The following is a 22,818-nucleotide window of genomic DNA, read 5'->3' on the forward strand; positions in this document are numbered from 1 at the left end:
TTTAAAACTCGAGTAAAATAAGAAACCTTTTCTGCTTGTTTCTTGCATCTGCCTTCCTTGTAGATGAAAAGCTGCCGAATGGAGGATACACTAAAGAATCAATTAAGATGGTAAATGGTAATTGGAAAATGTAATCAAAACAGTTCTAAAAATATGATATGCATTTCAAACAAAACAGCCAATGACCTATCTCCCTCTAATCGAGCAATTACTCATCAGGAGGCAAAATATATATTGAGGAGACAAAAATCCGTGTTAATTTTAGCGTGAACTAGTTTATCCAATAGCCAACTGTAACTCCGGAAGTTCTATTTTGGATTAGAAGTTTTCTCCTTGGATAAACCTCACAAGAGTCTATCAGGAAATGTTCTGCTCTTTATTATCAGAAGAAGTTATTTTAATAGCTTTATAGTTCACCAGTTTGCACAAAGACGTCTTTTCAAAAATATGAAAAAGATAACCCATGTATCTCTAATCTAACTTTATCATCAGCTTCTTGATAATTGGTTCACAATCCTATGTAGTTCACCACTTTACACATAAAAACATTAGATACATGTAAAGAGTTTATCTACCTTTTTTTAATTATTGAAAAAATAATGCCTGATGAATTGATCAAACATTATAAAGCTCTTTAGGATTCTAAGATATTTAAAGTGTGTGATTCCACAAAATTACTTTCTTCAAGGGTGACATCACTTAGATTTTTATTTCTATAAGCTTTCAATAAAGTGAGATACCACATTTTTAAATCTTAATTTGCTTAATCTTTTGTTCAACATAAATTATTTTTCTTTCAACAATTTCTTTATTCAGAAATATATTTAGGAATGTCATTTTCAAAGAATATGTATTTGCTTGTTAGCAATCGATAGAAAACACACCCAATATAATTTAACAGTATAAATTATTTATTAAGCATACTTCAATAGATTAGATAACAGATAAACAACTCTTATAAAGAAATATCATTTTTAAGGCGGACATGGATAATATACATTTAGTGTGAAAGCAATTAAAAACCATATATTAAAAGCTTGCTGAAGATTTCTGAAGCTATCAACATGACTTTTACATCAATAAATACATACAGAGTGTTCAACTTAATCTGATTGCGGTTAATACATGTACTTGAATTTTAAGCAAAAAATAAATTTCAAATATTTTTTTCTATTATTATGTTTAATTGATTTTGTATTGTTTTTAAACACAAAAGAATGAGTAATATGTCTGCCGACCAAGAGCTTGTACATTTATTGATTTTGCTTAGTGACAGTATTTAATATTGGCGGTCATTTTCTCTTAAGAGGTGTTAGGAAGAATGATTAAAATGCACTTCTCTGGCATCAAAGAATATAATGCAATATGTGTATGTGAATACCAGGAGTAGTCGATATTTTATGCAAGTTATATTGTTAGTGTACAAATGATATCCCTTATATAAAAACAGTTAAATTTAATGCAGTATTGACATATATGAAGATAACACAAGCTTTACTGCACTGTCAGGCAAAGAGAACACACCATTTGAAGAGGTTTTAAAAATATCTTCTTTAAGGCTATCATTTATTGAAGCAGTCATAAGTTTATAAGTATTTTGACTAGATTGTCATATCTGATTCATTAAAACAATTAAATATTTAAATGACTCGACTCTATTTTTAAACTTGTATGTAAGGGTTATCATTTGTTATCTCTCTAGTTATTTTTTTAGACCTTGAGTAAAAAGAAGGAAATGTTCTGCTGGTTGCTGGCCTCTGTCTTCCTTGTCACTTCAAAAGGTTCGTTTAACTGTTCTGTTTAATTACAAAGTAATGAAACAATGCAGCAGCTGTTATTTCTAGTATACATTGAATTCAATTTGAAAAATTTTCTTATTTTCTAAAAACTGTAATCCGCATACTTTATTTTCATCTTAAGTACAATCTATGTGTAGTTATTTTAAACGGACAATGTATTTAACCTGTCAATTTGGTAATTAGAATATCCTATTTAACATTTAATTATATGTATAATTATAGTATTTACTATATTGTATCATTATACAATGCATTGAGTTTTGTGTACATGTAATACAGAAGCTTCAATTTTGAGCATATTTCTGACGGATGAAATAAAGTTATCGAAAATCAACTAAATTTTTTCAAAGCCGGTTTGTTGCACAATATTATGGAGGGAATGAAGGAAGTCTCATTATGCCATTGGTATCATTTTTGGCTATGAAAAAAAACCCAAGGATATAATATTCTGAAATCAATGCTAAATTCAAAGCATTAGTTAGTGTTTTTAGCTTGAAATGATATTTATTTTGTTAATATTTCTACTTATTAAAATAATTAATATTATCATAAATTGTTGTTTAAATAATCCACAAAAGAAACAATATTTGCCATTATTTGGTGCTTTAGAATGAACTGTTACAATCACTGATAGGGTGATTGTTTGACTACTTTAATTAGCTTATTACTATATCCAATCTTGATCCAAAAATAATCGATCGGTATACCAAATTAAAAATGCTTTAGTTATTTTAGTTAATATTCGGAGCCTTTCGGTGACACATCAATTATAAATTGAATAATTATCTGTTATGTTATGTTTATGCTAAATTATAGATTTTATTCAAAACGAAAAGGCAGAGCAATATATTGTTCTCAAATATGACACTTGTACATGTATTTTGTCTATATATTCTATACAGGAGATGGTTATTTGAATATTTATAGAAACGTTTTATGTGATTAAATTAACATATTGAATTTTGATACATCAATTTAATTATTTATTTCATTTCTCTTTGCATCATTTCTTTATTATAGACTCATTTTAGGAAAATGTTCTTTGCTTAAAAACACATTCAAGAAATTATATTTTATTCATCTCTTTTTAGGACAATGTTTACTGAATTGTAAGTACAACATATTTGTTTCATTTATTATTCAAGTCAAAATCAGAGGAATATTGAATCCACGATTTAAGTTTTCTTTTTCTTCTGTAGCAAACGACACCGGTGTACTTATATCTAGATGTAACCCATCAGTGTATAACGATCTAGTTATACATATAGACTTCTATGAAATCAACAGTCCATGTACCTGCACTGTGACCCCAAAATTTACTGGGAACCTCTTATTGTTGTCGAAGAAATCAACTTCAGAGAAATGCAATACACAAGTCAAAATTAACGATGACTTTATGTTCGACTGCGCAGCCCCAGCAGGGTCTAACCATTCGTTAAACGTCCAAAGTAATCAGATAGTGCATGTACAAGCGGAATACATAAAACTTTCCAAACAGGGAATGTTTCATCAATGTCTTCAGATTCGTCAATACGGTAAAATACGTTTATTTCTCTCTTCTCCTTTAACATTCAATGAAGAAGTAGCTATAGTTTGAAGACCTAAAGCCTAAGTCAGAAGTGGTCGGACGTGTTTGGGGATTGTGCGTATGCTACGTCAGTCGTGGTTCCTGTGGCTGATCGTTAAATATCGTGTTGATTTGATTGAGGATGCAACGTAAAACAAACGAATGTTTAATAATCGAGTCATAGGTGTCACGGACAAGTTTGTTTAAAAACGAGTTGGCATGCACTCGAAACGTGCGGTGCACGAACTCGGCGTACTTTTGACTTACAATTTGCGTGTCCAGACGTAAGTTTGTCTTGTGAGAGGCAGTAAGAACATCGGCGTCGTAAGTCACCTGCAAGTAAATCGTACCGACGTCTTTCTGTGTCCTACGACGCACTGACAGTTATTTTACACATTAACAAAAAGAACATTGTTTTTCTCTGGAAATTCATTGATATTCATCTATAGTAAGCAGTAGATTGTGTACATATTGAAACTTCAAAAACACTCCTAGAAAAAGAACACCAAATTAATGCTATTGCTGCTTTGGTGATTAAACTGGAGTGGAATTTATATTTCAAATTTAAAACCATTCAGTATTAAAAACTTCTCTGGAATATAGAACAAAGTCTAATGTTTATAAACATAAGAATATCCAGGGGGAAAATGGACTTTATTTCATAGGATCTACATGTATCATTGTACATTGTCCAGATAGTTTGTATTGTGACTCCATTAAGCTGATTTTATCATACCTATTGTTCCTCATGTGAGCGATGTGGCCCATGCGCCTCCTGTTTTTAAATTTATTTGATTTTTAAGAAATAATAAAAAAATTGGTTGAACTCTTAGCCTCTTCTTATGGTTGCTTCATCCACTGTGTAAAATTTAAGCTCACCGGGCATGTATATTTGTATTTTAAATCCTACAAAGAAGGTCTTGCAGTTCCTGTGTTTTTTTTTTATCAAAAAGTTGTTGCAGATATCATTTTTATAATACCATCTTATACGCAGATCCAGAAATTAATTCGGGGGGGGGGGGGGGGGTCCGATGAATACTGAGTTTGTTGCAGATATCATTTTTATAAGACCATCTTATACGCGGATCCAGAAATTAATTGGGGGGGGGGGGGTGGGGGTTCCGATGAATACTGAGTTTGCCGAAGAGGTGCAAGGAGATGGGTCCGACGCAAATTTTGAATTTTTGGTAAATCTATGGAAATTAATTTTTTTTTTAAATTTTCCTGGGGTGGGGTTCTCCCCGCTACCCCCCCCCCCCCACCCCCACCCCCGCTTTCTAGACACCCATGCAGTAAACAAATTGTAAAATGCTTTTGTACGCTTCGCGTCGCTCGACAATGGTTTTCTCGGGTTGTCAATTTCAACTGTTACCCTCCCAAACAGGCACTATTTATATATTGTTATACTTTCATGTTAAATACTGAAATCTGATTGGTTAAGACGAAGTTCATAATCCGTTCTATTACCCTCAGCGTTAGCAACGCACTTAGCAACGGGTAACATTAAAAAATGTTACATGCGCGAAAATTATGCGCGTACGGTTCGCTGTAGATATCACGTTATTCCTATATAAAAGCAGTAAAATATTCTTAAAAATTAAGACATTCAGTAATTTTTTATCTCTTCAGGTGGCAACGATGGAGATTTGAGTGTTAGATGCACAGCATTAACAGCATCAACAACAAGATCAACAACAACGACAACTTCGAAAACAACATCAACGACATCAACAACACCATCAACAACAACAAATTTAAAATCAATACTGACAACAACAACCCCGTCAACCCACTCAAGGTCAACCTCTTTCGTTGAGCCATCAAAAGAATCCCTTGTTACAAATAATATGAATACAGATGTCATCACAAATTCAAAGGAAACGGATAGTGTCAGTTTTAGTTCTTCGACCATGAAAACAACACCAGATGATTCACAGAAAATGATATGTAAGTGTTGCTTTTAAAGATTTAAACAATGAACTTTGATCGGAAAAAAGGAAATGTTACTTTGATTATGTAAAATTTTATAACCTTTTGAAAAACATTTATATAATTTAACTGACATCTTTAGTTGTTACATTTTATTTGCACATTTGATATGGAACTCTGCAAATGCATATTTGTTTACTCATATAATATGGTTACTGATAAAACTAATTTTTAAAATATATTTTTAGAGAGAATTTCAAATTTCTGTCATACATTTTCTAAACAGAAATTGAATTTAGGATGAACACTTTTTTTTTCTTTTTGACCAATCCAACATTGAAATTAACTTGATTATATCCGGAAAAGCATGCCATTTTTAAATTTTTAGAATTGCATGATTCTACATGAATAAATGTACATACTAACTGTCATGAACACTCATTTCATTAAAAATATACTGTAATGTTTAATATTTTGTTGTGTGTGTGTGTTGATGTCAGTTTAAAAATTACTATCAATCAAAAACAATCAGTTTTTAGACTTTTTGAGTCTACGCGTAAAAAAAGTGCAGAAACTTTTCATGCATTTCAGTAAATATATATCATTAAAACACGCATTAATCGTTTTAAGTCCTCTATGTATAAACCAAATTCTATAAAGAAAATAATCAAATGGCTTTATTGATCAGTCTATTCTTGTTCGGCTTCAATAGTTGTAGTGATTTGTGGAATGAGTTGCGTAACTGAGTGGACTTTGCCGTCGACGAATCAGTTGGTGGACGAGCTCATTCATCAATGAAAGAGGATGAAGGTTGAATCGAAAGTAAAGTTCCGAAACGCAATGTGCCATTTTTGAAAAGTTGTGAATTTTATTTTCATAATCTATCACCTGAAACTTCATGCGCGAGCCGATATTAAAATCTGGACGGGTTATACACAGATGTCTTACATTAGATAGGTGTTTCATTGGCTTCCAGTCTACTTGCGGCATGACTGCTGTTCATCTCTAAATTTTGTACATAGAAAATAAAAACAAGTCTGAATTTGCCTTCTCGTTCATTGACTCTTAAGTTAATTTAACTGAATTTAAATTTTGAACAATGCATTGTAAGCAAAATTTATGTAAATTATACATTTCGGGTGACCAATATATCAAATAATATTATACAATCTTATCGATTGAAAAACCAAATTAAATGTTAATTTTCATGTTGTCCGACTTAGTTGGAATATATAATCATGTATTTTTTTTAATTTTATGAGACATAAGTTTATACTTTATAACGGACAAAACCAGTCATATTCATGATATAAAAGAATTCTTCATCAATATCTTAATATCTCATCAGAAACCCAGCCGATCTTTCTCCCATCGGTAAATATCTCGCACCAATATTAGATCTATGAATTCAGAGATAATGCATGGTTGTTATGTTTAAATTTTTTTATTTACCGTGTGGTAGTACATGTAAATAAATAGTACTTATCTCAATTTTAAAAAGATAAAAACTACAAGTTTTTTATCGTAGTTTTAAAATCTGATTTACAAATCCTTCACTGTAGTTCTTCGAAACATGAAATGAAATAGCTTTTGTTCAGTTCATCAGTTCATTTTTTCCAAGACACGCATGAAAATGTGCGCTTATTATACGAGAGTATATTGAAAGGATACAGATCCCTGAAATGGCAATGTCCTACAACATACATAATACTTAATTTTACTGTTAAAACGTTACCTTTGCATATATTAGGAATTTTAAAATCAAATAATTCTGAATTAATAGCTAACGTTTACAATTTACAATTATCATACAATAATTTTTGCTTTAGCAATTGTCAGTAAAACATGTTACCGCAATGTGAATATTTTTCCTACACATGAAGCCAGCTCTCCTTCATTAGCAATAAGTAACTGATCTGGACATCTTCCTTATTTTTTTTTCTAACCAGTCCTTTAACTGACTTATCTCTGCACATTTATCAATTGATGTCTTTATTATTCTGCTGTTTTATTTTTAACGACATATATAAAAGCCAATCAGGAAAGGTCTACCCCAAAACATGACGTTATTCATTACTTTTGGTCTCCACTTTCTAGTTTTATCGATTTGAAAAGCAGTTGACTGAATTCGGAGTGTGGTTTCATTTACGGAACTTATTGCTACATCTGCAATCAACAAGAAAAAATCGTCAGAGGAACTAAAATGTGATCACCGTAGTGGTATCTTCTTTTCAATATATGATTAGGGAAATGATAATAATAGTTAGCTTCACAAGAAGATTTTCATATTCTCTTCTAGTTATATTTGAATTCTAGTTTGGAACTGCAAAATATTGTCGATATTTTTTCATTAGCATATTCTTGCTACATACCTTTTAATAACATTCCCAGCAAAAATACAGAGATTTTGGATATGCGATGCATCTTATTGTACTACATGTATAACTGTTATGTTGTCTCCAAAGCAGATACGGATCTTTCACAGTTGATATCGATATGAACACTGATTGGATCCGTATCACACCCCTTCCAGAACAGCGACAATTTTTCCACTTCTATATTAGGAAAAGATTATGTTTTCTTATTCCAGCCGAGTCGTTGTTGTCTTTACAAATCCCATTGGCTATATTCGTGGTGATTTCAACACTTTCAACAATACTGAATATATACTTTTATATTAACATCAAATCGAGGTATGTATAATAAAGTTTGCTTGCAATTTTAAATTTAGTTTTATTTTTGTAAACCGTTTTACACACAAATTAAACGTATCTCCGAGTTTTGAGGAATTATTAGAAAATCCACATAATGCTCAATAAAACCAAATACCATCAGATATAAAGAAGGTTTTTAAGTATACAAATGAAAATTTAAAAGAAATGTGAAAAAATCCATTTTGAGGTCATTGCAGTCTTATATTTAAGGAATAAGAAATCATTTTTTAGCATTATGAAGGGATCAAATATGGCCCGGATTGATAAAGTAAATCATAATTCCTAACGGGCTTTATTTGATTTAATCATCCCGACTGTATTTGGAGACCTTATGATATTCCAATAATGACCCCTTACTACTAATATGTTTATAATTTTTAGCAATTGTACCGTTTAAAGAATAAGAAATCATTCTATGAGTAAGAGGAGGCGATCAAATAATGTTGGGGGTGAGCAAATCCAATAAAGACCGAAGGACTTAATGCTAGATTTGATTGGTCCCGACATTTTGTCTGTCGTCCGTCTGTCCGTCTGTCCGTCTGTCTGTCTGTCCGTCTGTCTGTAAACTTTTCACATTTTCAACATCTACTCAAGAACCACTGGGCCAATTTCAACTAAACTTGGCACAAAGCATCCTTAGCCTAAGGGCATTCAAAGTTGTGAAAATTAAGGACCACCCCCTTTTGCAAAGGGAGATAATTAGGAATTTATGAAAATTTTCGAGAAATTTTCAAAAATCTTCTTCTCATGAACCATAAGACCAGGAAAGCTGAAACTTGTGTGGAAGCATCCTCAGGTAGTGTAAATTCAAAATTGTGAAAATCATGACCCCCAGGGGTAGGGTGGGGCCACAATGGGGGGTCGAATTTTAACATATGAAAATATAGAGTAAATCTTTAAAAATCTTCTTCTCAGAAACTAATCAGTCAGGAAAGCTGAAACTTATGTGAAAGCATCCCCAGGTAGTGTAGATTCGAAATTATGAAAATCATGATCCCCGGGGGTAGGGTGGGGCCACAATGGGGGGGGGGGTCGAAGTTTTACATAGGAATATATAGAGTAAATTTTTAAAAATATTCTTCTCAGAAACTAATCAGTCAGGAAAGCTGAAACTTGTGTGAAAGCATTCTCAGGTAGTGTAGATTCATAGTTGTGAAAATCATGACCCCCGGGTGTAGGGTGGGGCAACAATGGGGGATCAAAGTTTTACATAGGAATATATAGAGTAAATCTTTAAAAATATTCTTCTTTGAAACTAATCAGCCAGGAAAGCTGACACTTGTGTGAAAGCATCCTCAGGTAGTGTATATTTAAAGTTGTGAAAATCATGACCCCCAGGGGTAGGGTGGGGCAATAATGGGGGGTCGACATTTTACATAGGAATATACAGAGTATATCTTTAAAAATCTTCTTCTCAGAAACTAATCAGCCAGAAAAGCTGAAACTTGTGTGGAAGCATTCTCAGGTACTGTAGATTGAAAGTTGTGAAAATCATGACCCCTGGGGGTAGGGTGGGGCCACAATGGAGGGTCGAAGTTTAACATATGAATATATAGAGTATATCTTTAAAAATCTTCTTCTCAGAAACTAATCAGCCAGGAAAGCTGACACTTATGTGAAAGCATCCTCAGGTAGTGTAGATTCAAAGTTGTGAAAATCATGGCCCCAGGGGGTAGGGTGGGGCCACAATGGGTTATCGAAGTTTTACATATGAATATATAAAGTAAATCTTTAAAAATCTTCGTCTTAGAAACTAATCAGCCAGGAAAGCTGACACTTGTGTTGAAGCATCCTCAGGTAATGTAGATTCAACGTTATGAAAATCATGCCCCCGGGAGTAGGGTGGGGCCACAATGGGGTGTCAAAGTTTATATATAGAGTAAATCTTTAAAAATCTTCTTCTCAGAAACTTAGCCGGCAAAGCTGAAACTTGTGTGGAAGCATCTTCAGGTAGCGTAGATTCAAAGTTGTGAAAATAATAATCCCTGTGGGTAGGGTGGGGCCACAATGGGGGGGGGTCGAAGTTTTATATAGGAATATATAGAGTAAATCTTTAAAAATCTTCTTCTCAGAAACTAATCAGCCAGGAAAGCTGAAACTTGTGTGAAAGCATCCTCAGGTAGTATAGATACAAAGTATGTATTATGTATTATTGTACATTGTCTAGATAGTTTTTATTATGACTCCATTAAGCTGATTTTATCATACCTATTGTTTCTCAGGTGAGTGATGTGGCCCATGGGCCTCTTGTTTTTTTAAACCAACAACATATGTTTAAACTTTGATTTCTAAAAATTGTCTGACTTTTCAATAGCAATAATGTCATGATTGTTTGATTTCGTATGTTATTGTCTAACTTTTCTTTCATAATTTCGAATCATAGAAAGTTGGTTTCGTGATATAAAGAAAATCATGTTAATGATATGCTGCTCCGTCTCTGTTTCTTCTTGGGCGGCATGTTCTCTCGCTTCCAACTATTTCTACTGAAGAGCGTCGACAATTTGCGGTATATACCCTCTCTGCCTCGCACGAGCATTCATACCATGGAACGTATGATCGCACGTCCAATCGCATTGGTGCACGTTCAATCGTCCGATCACCTGGTCTCTCGCGCGATCCTATTGCATTATCTTTAAACAGTCACTTTCATTGTACAACAGCCGCACATAGACGCAATATATATCGCAAGATTTAATGCGTTTACATCACACAACGCTCGCTTAGATCGTGTGAATTTTGTACGAATACCTTTTCAAATGCGATTAACTCGGCAACAGTTTAAGATTCATGTCTAATGTTTTCGGTTGCACGAATATTTTGTCGCTTCTGATCGTGCGCCAATTGTGAAAGGGGCTTTAGTACTTATATTTATAAGATGTTCAGCAGTTAAACGATTAAAAAATAAAACAAATCATCGACTTTCGATACAAAATCAATTCGTACTGTTGTCACAGACAAGGGCCAAAGGGCTTTATAGCGCCGACCGAAATTATCACCTCAAAATAGTAAAAGAAAGATTCTTTATTACTTATATTTATGTAATTTTAAGCCATCGTATGTTTAAATATTTGAATAAATAAGCAAACCCCACTGGCGCCTCAATTTGGCGTCATTTGAAGTTATGGGTTATATAGTACAAAATTGATAAATAGTGGTATCACAGGCAAAGACACTGGAAAATGTAAAAATTTATAAATATTACGAAGAAATCGTACGCATTTAGCCCACATTAATAAAAAGTTTACCTTTTCCATATTTTAGAAACAAGTCTAAGAAGGATAAAACTAACTCAAACGTTATAATGAGCAATCGAGGGGGAAGTGAACCGAATGCTGAAACCTACACAGAACTAGGAAATACGGCAGCAAGAGAATCTGAAAACCAGTACGAATCGATCACACGCCAGGAAAACAACATGAACACTAATGTTTTATAAACTTTTCTAAAAGTTGAAATTCACCTTGCCTGAAATTGGACTTAATACATGTATAAGAAGTAGTATTACACTTTTGTGGTTGATATTATATATTCATGAAAACTGCTGAGTATTTATGTAATAAATGTAACATTGGAATGCAAAGAAAACCACACAAATTGGAAAATAAATGTTATTATAGTATATTGATAATAACTGGAAATCAAAAAGTTTGAAAACTGTACTAGTTTTTTAAGCTAAAAATACGAGTTTAACACGGAATACTCGAACAAACATCAGTGCATATACATGTACATATATGTGTAGATTTTGTATTATGTAATTCATATAATGAATGTATTATGCATGTAAATGTTGACAATGACGTACGGACTGTTGTTTGTTTCACCGTAAAGAGCTCCAACAATTTTACAATACAGAATGCTTGTGTTATAGCCATTTAACTTTTAGAAATATTTGCTTTTGATATAGGTTTCAGTGCAAACGATTGATTACTATTTTTCACCTTACTTTGTGTATTGTACATAATGATTGTATTCCACCTTCTCTTATTATTTAATTGGTGGTAAACAGAAATAAGCGCAGTTATTGTGTGTATACGTGTTTGCGTATCTGGGTGTTTTTTTATTTCTAAACAAATCAAGAATTTGACAGTATTTTGTACGTGTATATAGAGGAGGTTTTTTAAACTGTTCGCTTTTAGAATAAACATGACTGCAGTATTGTAATTTGTATCATATATGCTATCAAATGCATATTTTGCAGTTGGGACCACTCCCATCCTTGCACTCTCGCCTTGTATAATGAAATTCAAATGTTACTGTGTTTAAAAACCCATAATATTGAATCAGGGTAAGCAGACTGGCGTAAGTGGCAGAAATCTGGAAAAACATACACACTGTTGTATGCAGTACATTTTATATGGAGTACATGATGATTAGGCTTAGCGACCAGTAAAAAGATATATCAGATAACCTTAAAAATTAATGATGTTTTATAGCTAGTACAATGGCCGCCACACTGTCTGGCGCATGCGCACTAAAAACAAACAAGATCATGCGAAAAAGCTTGGGCGAAAACGATACCTGAATAAAATTGTATGTAATTGACCGAAATAGAGAAAGAAAGGCGAAGACGAAAATGCGAAGGTGTGAATGCGAAAGAGCGATATTAATATCATTCCTTCGTCTTCGCATCTTTGCACTTCGCCATTCTGTCTTCTCACTTCTCGTTTGCCTTCGCAACTTTGCATTTTCGCCATTGCACCTTTGCATCTTCGTCCATAAGGTAAAAATGTAAAGATGCGAGTGAGCCAAACAAAACACCATAGGACACAGCAATTGGACAGCAGATAGACATGGATTTGCTGTCTTTGGCAGAAAATCCGTTACTGGGACACTGTCATTCTTTTCCTTAGTCTTTCCTCAAGAAAATGACTACAAGGAGAACAGGCAGTCCAATACTTTAAAAGCCTCTCTAAAATGAGGACAACTTCGGTTTATAAAGACATTGTATGCCCTTTTAAATATAGCTAAACCCACAATACTATTTATTGTATTTGTTGGGAATCAACTGGCAAAATGTCGAATGACGAGATGTCAGAGCTGGTTAAGTCCTGCTTTGCTCAAAAATATGTAGCGGAGCCTGAAGACCATAAACTTTGGGAAAAATCTTAAATGTAAATGGATATATACGATCATAATCATGATTTCAATAAATCTTAAAAGTTATAATTGTAAAATGTTTCTTGTTTTTTTGTTGGACAAACATTTTTTTTAAGTCTGGCAAGTGAAGGGACTATATTTGATATGGTCAATTATCTGCCACCAATTTTAACCAATTTCGAAATGGTATCGTATCAAAATTAAAACTTTATTAAACTTTATACAGAGGGTGGCTGCCACATAATCTTGATATTAGTCAACATTGTCCAATAGCTGTTTATCTATGACGTCACCAAAACGGGCTAATTCCCGCAATTTTGCAAACAAATAAAAATATTGTCATTCTTTCTTCATATTGTGCATTTGGTAGTAAAGAGCGCAGGTCTGCTTAAGTACAATTTTAACATTTTTTTTGTTCAAATAATTAAACATATCGTTAAAAATAGTACTTAAGCAAGCATGCGCGCGATGTTTCCCAGTCGAAAAACCGTCCGAAAACACCCATTGTTTGCTTCAAATCATTAATTTATAAAAAAAAAAAAAATGACAACTTTTAGGACGCCATTTCTACATTTTGACGTCAATGTGATGATAACCTCTACAACAATTACTTTATTATGATTTTAACTCTCTTTAACCTTATTTTTAAAGCTCTTTATTAAACTTTAATTTTGGGGGCGAGAAATATGTAATACCGCATATAGTCCTTTGTTGTATCACTTGCCCTTGAACATGTAAGTTATAAAACAATTACAGACCCCTGGTTTGTCTTAATTATGACGAAAAGTTGAAAGAGGAAATATTTCCCATACTCACTAAAATTAATATGTTTAACCATATGAACAGAATTTTTGAGAAAGTGGGTATAAATACCATCCAGACAAGGGAGTTCTCTTCCTTGACTTTTGCATATCAAGTCTAATGGAAAAATCTTTTTAACAAAAAGAAGTTGCAGGAAGGGCATGGTTGTGGCAACACTTACTTGTAGTACGCTTAGTGCATTTATGTGATTAACAAAAGCTATCTACGTTATAAACTAGATGGCCATGCCCAAAAAGAGATGATCGTTATCGTAAATTTAAAGCATTGCCATGTTGTGGGCGTATTTGAGCGAATAAATCAGGCACTACAAAAGAATGACATGGCTTGATAAACTCAAAGCAGAACATAAATGATCTTTCACCTTTGTGTGTGCATCAACTGACTGTGCTAGTGTCATAGAGGGAAAAATTCAGGGGTTATTGCAATGATATGGAATGGAATATTTCAAGAAGTACCCAATCACTATGCTGCGTCAAAACTTGAACTCGATGTACCCAATGCTGTAAAATGCATACCTTTTATAAAATATATGTCAGTACCTAAGAGGGTTGTTTATACTGTACAGAGCATAATTCATGTAGTTGAAAAACCTCAAAAGTGAAGCTGATTCTCTTGAATTATATGTTATGAGTTTTACAGACGCGGTTGCCTTGATGTGTTATGTTCAAACAACTTCTTAAAAACCATGTTCATCATGCTCGACTTTCTTCTTAACATTACTGGTGTATCACAGGTATGTGTATGCATTATTGAATTATTGCGTACGAGTAAAATATATAACCTTTAGTTTTCCAACACTTTTTGTAAGCATTTACTTTTATATTAGACATGCTAGCACAAGGATACATGTACCTAACACTTGAAGTCCAAGACTAGTTGAGGGGTTAATTATGGATTAAACTCTCTTAAGACAACACCTGACAAGCAGATGCGTAAATTTGTAGAGCACTTCAAGGTACAGGAACCCAAATTTAATGATATTCAATTGAAAGGTCGGGTCAAGGGTGTGGAGGAGGAAAAAATGATAAACCTTGTCTAAAAGTTAAAAGTGCTTCTAAATGTTGTAACAAGATTTCAATGTCAGAGTATGTTTTGTGTTGGAATGTTGATTTTTCTTTGTTCTAGGAGACATTCTTCAAGGCAGTTTTTGAAAGGCTCCAGATGTCCTGCCAGCCACCAACTGAATTTCCTTACTATTTTTCCACAGTTGGAAGTGTTGATGTATGCGCTCATTGCACATTACCCTCAGAAAATCTCCAGAGATGTTGAAGAAGTACAAGGTTGCACTTGCATTTTGTGCACAGTGTCTCATATCGGGCAAGGAAATTCCAAACTAAAATCCAGTGAAATAATGTTAACATGTATTTTCTATCTGTTATTGTCATGGACTTTTATTACATTAAACACTTTATATCCAGTCAGAAAACTGACTTCAGTTATACTTTTTTTTCGTCCAAAATGTATTTAAATTTGGGTAAAACTACCAAGATTGAGAATTTTTGCCGGAATAGAAAAGTTATTATCTGAAAGTGTAGCAAAATGAATTTTCCTTAATTGTGGTAAGCTTAAAACCGTCAATAATACCCGCGCTACCTTTATGGTTACAAAAGTTCAAAACTTACCACTTAATGAAATATTATTGCCAAAAAATATGTTTTATGTCATCATTGTATCGCTAATTCTATTTTTAGCAATTCTTATTTAAGTTTAGGTTTTTTATGGTTATTTTTAGCTAATTCATCCACCCTGTATCTATTTATAAATGCCTGTGTTTGTATTATGTCATTAGCCAATGAAGTGAGAGTATTTTGTTCACGTGGATATCACTTTTGTTTTTACTCCAGTGTGAAATAGACGTGTTTTCGTAAACTAAGATATTGGTCGCTTTGTAAAGTTTAATTCCCGACCATGTACTTTCCGATAGTGTGAGAAGTATTGGACGCGGGAAGGTTTGCTTTGGAACTTTGTTATTTTGTTAAAAGAAAGTGTTAAAATAAGTGTGCGGTAAGGTTTTACCATCGGCGCCCGGGTATGTACTGACATTTTGTAAACAGTCAAAATGGCGGATCGAACATCTGTGTGCATTATTGGACATTCCTATGTAAAACGATTGGAACAATTTATTTTACAAAACCCTGTGTATGAGAGCTTTGGTCTCGATGAGGAAAAACTTAGTGTGTTTTCGGGGCCAAGGGGGTTTGTCATAGTTACGGACTTGCTAACTCGTCCAGATTGCGTGCGTTTTCGGCAGTTCCTACTGTGTTCTTGAGATAGGGGGTAACGATGCGTCGACTTGACCAGCACATGTGATTGCACAAGACATTTTTTCATTTGCGAACTATTTGATACATGGATATGGTGTAAAATCCGTGATCATTGGTCAACTGTTGCGCCGCGACCCTCGGAAATCACCGGTTGGATATAACGAAGAGGTCATCAGTATAAACTAACACTTGGAACAGTTGACAAGTAGTGAGGAGCATGCCGTTTTCTTGAATTATAGAGGACTTTGGACTTATTTGGCATACTTTGGGCGCGATGGAGTTTACCGTGGGGTAGAGTCGAATGGATGTTATCCAGCACCCATGGTCAAATACTAGATGATCATAAAATATGCTGTGCATAACAGAGTTCAAAAATTTAAGGCTAGTAAATTAAAAATAGTTTGTTAAAGAAAAATTTTAAAAGATTGTTAAGAAAAATTTTAACAACTTCATTTATTTGATTTCAAAGTAAATCAGTATGCATACCTAACATGGTAAAGCTTTGTTTAATAAGCATAAGGAATAAAATTTTGTAAATATTCTTTTAAAATTTTTGAGAATAATTGAGTCTATCAGTATGTACACTTTTCAGTTTATGTACAGTACTGTAATCATGTTTCAATGTAATCTAGGGTGGTAAGATATTAAAGATTGATACATAAATAATTGCAAGAGTGGCCAATAATTTTAATTAATGTTCTATTATACCAACCTTTATCTAAGCTGAGGCATGATTGGACTGACTATATCTAAGTATGCCATCATCTGTATTTATTTATATGTATGTAATTGAAGAAATAAGAATATATTAAAGGATATAACTTCTGCTTATTAAGAGTTGTCAGAATTCTAAGTTATATTCTGATTAAAGCTTTTTCTAAGTTGAGGCATGAGCAGATTGGCTGTATCTAAGTAAGCAATCATCTGTTTAATGTATGTGTAAATAAGAGATTATATCAAAAGAAATAAGAAAACATATACAAATTCAAGCTTTTTCTAAGTTGAGGCATGTGCAGATTGGCTATATCTCAGTAAGCCATCATCTGTTTTATGTATGTGTAAAAAAAAAATATCAAAAGAAATAAGAAAACATATACAAAGTCTAAGATTTCTAAGTTACTACTTGGATAAACAGGTGTATCGCAGAAGTCGAGTCATGCAAATTTTAAGATAAAACCATCCTGATTCCATGAATCCATGTCAATTAGTCCTTAAATGCTAATACTCTTGTAGTTAAGCATGTTTGTTAATAAGTTTAAAAATTTTACTTCAGATAAACCATGCCTAAGCGGGCTTTAGAGGGGCGGTCAACAAAAAAGTACCACGAAATGATGACGTAGGTCTTCAAGCAGAACCCGTGTCTGATGAACCAGTTACTCAAGCAGAACCAGTGTCGAGTGATGCTATTAATTATGACTTATTAGCTGCAGCAATCTTAAGACAATCACAAACTATGTCATCAAACCAGACAAATTCGAGTGATGACACCCTGGAAGTTATGCAGCCATGTGTTCAAAACCGACGCCCACGCTCATTCAATGGCAAGACAGCAAACAACAACAGCTAGTGACAACCAGCCTCAGCAAAATATTGCAGACTTAGTTAGTGCGTTGTTACAACAAGAAGGTCAAGGTGAGCCAGCAACTACCAATCTTAAAAATGTTATTGATTTATCTGATGGGATTCCTCTTGGGGCTGCAACATCTCATCTTATTGATTTATGTTTGCTGTTGCAGTGCAGGGAGGATCTTATCTCATTAAACATAATTATGTTCTGGGTCCCTTATTGTCCAGCAAGGGTCATCAAAGCCCAAATTACGAATGGCAATTCAGCAATGGACTGATAATTTGTTTTATTTTTATGGGAATTTTTATTGAAAAATACCCAGAACAGGCTCCCCATCTCCTAAAGTACTGCTATTTTATAAGAGAAATGAACAAAATGTTAGGAGATAAGACCTGGAGAATATATGACGAGAATTTTCGGATGTTGAAAGAGACTGTTGAATTACCATGGCAAAAGCTAGTTGAGGAATTTAGAATTTAAGCAGTTTCTAGCAATTATCAATTTCAGCAGCCCTTTCGAGCAAACACAGGCAGTAAGTTTATTAGATTCTGCTATGCCTTTAACAATGGGGAACAATGCACTCATAACCCCTGCTCATTTACCAACAGGTGTCAATCATGCTTAGGATCACATACAAGAGCCAATTGTAGTTTTCGTAAACAAAAACAAACAAATACTAACACTATCACCAAGTCTTCAACAATCACCCAGCCAACTACCTTCTCCAGTCAACCCAAAAAGTTTAGGTGAATTTTTATTTGATTATGACAGTGATTAGGATTCTTATTTGATAAATGTATTTACTCATGGTTTTAGATTAGGTTGTACTTCTGCTTCTTCACCATGTGCACCTCAAAACCATAAATACACATTAGATCACCCAGACATTATAGAAGAATACATACAAACAGGGTTAAACAAAAGAAGAGTTGCAGGTCAATTTTCAAACAAACCTTTTGAACATTTTGTGGTATCCCCATTAGGTTTAGTGCCAAAAGGCAGTACAGGAAAATTTAAAGTAGTTCATGATCTTTCATTCCCTAAAAATCAATCGGTAAATTCCAATATCCCAAGAGAATATTCAGCTGTTCAGTACGATTCCATAGATCAGGTGGTTGATTTAGTTCAAAGGTTTGGGCAAGAATGTTTAATGGCAAAGACTGACATGATTGAAGATGCTTTCCGTATCATATCTATTTATCCAGCTGATTACTACTTGCTAGGATTTACTTGGGAAAGTCAATACTATTATAACAAATGTCTCCCTATGGAGCGAGTAGTAGCTGTCAAATCTTTGAATCATTTAGCTCTGCTCTCCAAACGGTCATGGAAAATGTCTTCAGTGCCTCGGGTATGTCCCATATTTTAGATGATTTTTCTTTGTGGGGCTCCCAAAATCGATAACCTGTAGAAACGATCTTGCTAGTTTTTTTTTTATTTCTATGTAAAAAAAATTGGAGAGCCAATTAAAATGGAAAAAAACTCGGGCACCTACGACCAACATTGTCATTTATGGTATAGAAGTCGATTCAGTGAAAATGGAGTGTCGTCACTCGGCTTCCAGCTGTAGATATGATCCAAAATATAAATGACAAACTTAACTTATTCAAAAGGTGTAAAAAGGTTACTTTAAAAGAAATGCAGTCAATCATAGGCCTTTTGAATTTTTCCTGCCTTGTGGTTGTCCCAGGTCGAACATTTCTTCGTCGTTTGATCAACCTAACATGTGGTTTGTCTAACCCAAAATTCTACATACGATTGAATAACGACTCAAGTGATGATTTAGAAACCTGGGCTACCTTTATTGACCATTTCAATGGCAAGTCAGTTTTTCTGGATAAAATTTGTGTGTCATCATACCATCTGAGTTTATACACAGATGCTTCTGGCTCGATGGGGATTTCAGCTATTTTAGGGTCTGATTGGTTTGCAAGTGAATGGCCATTTGAATAAGAAGATTATCAAATTTGTACTTAAGAATTGTTTCCAATTGTCCTTGCATTGGAAATATGGTCATGTCATTTAAAAAAAAAAGGTATTATTCCTATCAGACAATATGGCTGTTGTTGAGGTTATCAATAAAAATCATGTCGAGATAAAGCTCTCATGAAATTGTTACGTCGTCTTGTTTTAGTGTCCTTACGTTTTAATATTCATTTCCATGCAAAGCATATACCTTAAATGTGAATGTAACAGCTGACAGGTTATCCCTTTTTAGATTTCAGGACGCTTTTCAAGAAACACCTTATTTACATAGACAACAAACAAAAATCCCAGTGTATCTTCTTTACATTTGACAAACTCTGCAAAAAGACTTCTACAGGCTTCATTAGCCTCTGCAACAAGAAAAGTATATCTTAATTCATTGCATATTTTCCTTGAATGGGTAAGCGCCATATCCTTACCTGTACATTACATTGCAATATGTAATTTTATAGGTCATTTATTCAAAATTGGTTATTCACCAAGCTCAATAGCATCCCAAATTTCGGCTTTAACATAATATTCATAAGATGTTAAAATTGCCAGATCTTGCTCAGTTGTTACAAATTAGGTCCATCGGTTGATACCCGTCTTCCAATTACAGGTAAAATTTTGAAAAAAATTGTGAACTCGCTAGATCAAACATTTTCAACTCGGGCACATTCATTGTTACTTTAGGTATTGTTTTTGATGGCATTTCATGGGTTTTTCAGGTTAGGTGAATTGGTTATAAAATCAAAGACTTAGTCAGATAAGGTCATTTAGAGATCAGATGTTCATTCTGAGACAGCTCATGGAAAGCTAAAGCAGGTGCAAGTGGTTTTGAAAAATTTTAAAACAGTTATGGACAGCCAAAGATTATTACATTAGAAGCATAAAAAAACATTCACTCATGTCCAGTACATGCATTGTTTTACTATCTAAAACGTTATCGTCATTCTGGTGGCCCTCTTTTCCAGTTTTTAGATGGTTGTCCGGTGTCTTTTTCCTTTGTGTCAAAAAAGTTAAATGAAGTGATCAAAAATATTGGGTTGGATCCAAAACAATATAAGGGTCACAGCTTCAGCATTGGTGCTGCCACTCATGCATCTAAGGTTGGTTTCTCGGAAAATGCTATTCAGAATATGGGTAGATGGAAGTCTGATGCTGTTAAACGATACATTCGTTTGGGTTCATTTAATGTTGCACTTGACTAAGAAAATTAATCTATATCATTCCTGGGTTTAAGTTAATATCAGCAAGATAACATTATATAACTAGTTCAGATGAAGTCTGCTATCTGCTCTGTTGATTGCCTGTGAGTGGTTTTTATTACAACCCTTTCGAACTGGTAGGATTGTTTGGAGTTCAGATCAAGTCTGCTACCATAATTATGATGTATACAACTACATTGATAGTAGTTTAGATCAGGTCTGCTACTATGTCTGTCATCTTGGAATAAGATCACGGCTTTTACTTTTCCCACCTGTTTTCATTGTTTTAGATCAGATATGTTAGTGTACCCCCCCCCCCTTTTTTTGGCATGTAGTTCAGATAAGGTCTGCTACCACCCTATCCTTAGAAAACATAGTTTTGATTTTTAATATTGTATATTAAGTGTTCGTATTAATCGGGTATGTTGCTGTTCATCTGTCAAAATCAGTTTATCATATTTGATATATGTTCTGTTATATCAAAAACTGTTACTTTAATTATTGTAATTACATCTCAGTATGCCATACTATTACAATTTTTTCCAAGTTTTTTAAAAAGTTGTATAATACAGTTGTTAAAGTCTCCAGTTCCATCTATTTCCTTTGGGTGGCGGGAATCCAATAGGTATTGGATTTATGACAGAATTGTGTATATGCCACCTTAAATTTTTACATGTTTATATTAAGGGAGATCACCCTACCATTATTGGTTACTATTTTTTGTTAATATTTTACATGGTGGTCTTAATATTTGTTCAGGTGTTTTTAACTAATAAGGGAGATCCCACAGTACCTGTTACATAAGTCATTTTAATAAGTTTAGGTATTGACTTTGTCAGGGATCTCCCTGTTTGTGATTTGGTTTATTTGTACAAGTTTTTGATTTGTCATTAATGAATTATATTATTTCGTCAATGACTACTAAGTTGTTTTTCAAGGTAAAAAAAATTAACAACCTGCAGTTCATAGATGGAACGAAAGATTTAAGACTATAAATGGAATAGGCTTTATTGGTAATTGTTAAAATCAATGTATGGGCATCAATTTCTTTGTTAAGCTATAAATACTTTTATAATTCATATTGAATGACCGTATGGAACGACAATCAAAGTGCTTAGGATTGAAGGTAACACACAAAAAATGAATGGGCGAGAATTAAATATCCCTCTCTAAATACTCACATGTGGAAAACTAGTGCAAAAACTTATCATGTAAAAATTGTCTAGATAGCACATGCTGTCTGTACCTGTCATTGAAATACAGAAATACACTTCATAATACACGCACGACTGATCTCGTATGAAAACAACAGGTTCGAAATTTAAACTTGTAAAAACGGTTCAGTATTATGAAAATTGTGTTGTACATGTATCAACTTCCTGGTTTGTCTAATTGTTACAAAAATGAAGGACAAGTTTTGTGTTATAGCTTTGTTCACTGTATTTTTGACGGCAACAAATGGTAAGTTTAAGTTGTAACAGGGAAACAAGGGTAACAGACCCGTGTATCTCTATAAATCAATGAATCTCAATGAATTACGAGGGTAACAGGTCTTTGTTTTTATATCTATATCTGTTCTGAAATAGGGTAACAGGGGTAACGGAGTAACAGACCTTTGTTTCTTTCCTTATCTCGTTTCTGAAACATGGTAACAAGGGTAACGAGGTTAAAAGACTTTTGTTTCTATACTTATCTATGTTCTGAAACAGCGGAACAAGGTTTACGAAGGTAACATACCCCCTTGTATCTATATGAATCTCTGGTCTGAAACATGGTAACAAGGGTAACGAGGGTACCATATCTTTATTTCTCTACTTATCCCTGTTCTGCAACAGGGTAACAGTGGTAAAGAGGGCAACAGACCCTTGCATCTCTATGTA

General features: G+C 33.7%; 2 protein-coding genes across 4 annotated transcripts in view; both read left to right on the plus strand.

The window, feature by feature from the left end:
* LOC105343022 (mucin-5AC) overlaps window positions 1-22,818 on the plus strand; it is a 156,921-nt gene that overhangs the window by 43,232 nt on the left and 90,871 nt on the right. The window lies entirely within an intron of this gene.
* LOC136271205 (uncharacterized) lies at window positions 1,705-12,265 on the plus strand. 3 transcript variants are annotated; one of them, XM_066070690.1, is made up of 6 exons: window positions 1,705-1,781; window positions 2,891-2,908; window positions 2,999-3,334; window positions 4,996-5,313; window positions 7,886-7,988; window positions 11,271-12,265. In XM_066070690.1, the coding sequence occupies exons 1-6, from the start codon at window positions 1,736-1,738 to the stop codon at window positions 11,443-11,445; spliced, it is 996 nt and encodes a 331-aa protein (XP_065926762.1). In that variant the 5' UTR covers window positions 1,705-1,735; the 3' UTR covers window positions 11,446-12,265. The 3 variants fall into 3 exon arrangements, 1 of the variants encoding a protein (XP_065926762.1); XR_010709077.1 differs by lacking the exons at window positions 1,705-1,781; window positions 2,891-2,908; window positions 2,999-3,334; window positions 4,996-5,313 and adding an exon at window positions 7,093-7,500; XR_010709076.1 differs by lacking the exons at window positions 1,705-1,781; window positions 2,891-2,908; window positions 2,999-3,334; window positions 4,996-5,313 and adding an exon at window positions 7,097-7,515.

The sequence above is a fragment of the Magallana gigas genome, chromosome 9 (assembly GCF_963853765.1).
Source record: "Magallana gigas chromosome 9, xbMagGiga1.1, whole genome shotgun sequence".
In the NCBI taxonomy this organism is placed as follows: Eukaryota; Metazoa; Mollusca; class Bivalvia; order Ostreida; family Ostreidae; genus Magallana; species Magallana gigas.

Bases quoted from the DNA above. Each gene is read 5' to 3' on its own strand.
- LOC136271205 (XM_066070690.1), top strand. From the start codon at position 1,736: ATGTTCTGCTGGTTGCTGGCCTCTGTCTTCCTTGTCACTTCAAAAG. The intron at 3,335-4,995 runs GTAAAATACGTT...TTATCTCTTCAG, and splicing joins TCTTCAGATTCGTCAATACG to GTGGCAACGATGGAGATTTG. The intron at 7,989-11,270 runs GTATGTATAATA...TCCATATTTTAG, and splicing joins TATATTAACATCAAATCGAG to AAACAAGTCTAAGAAGGATA.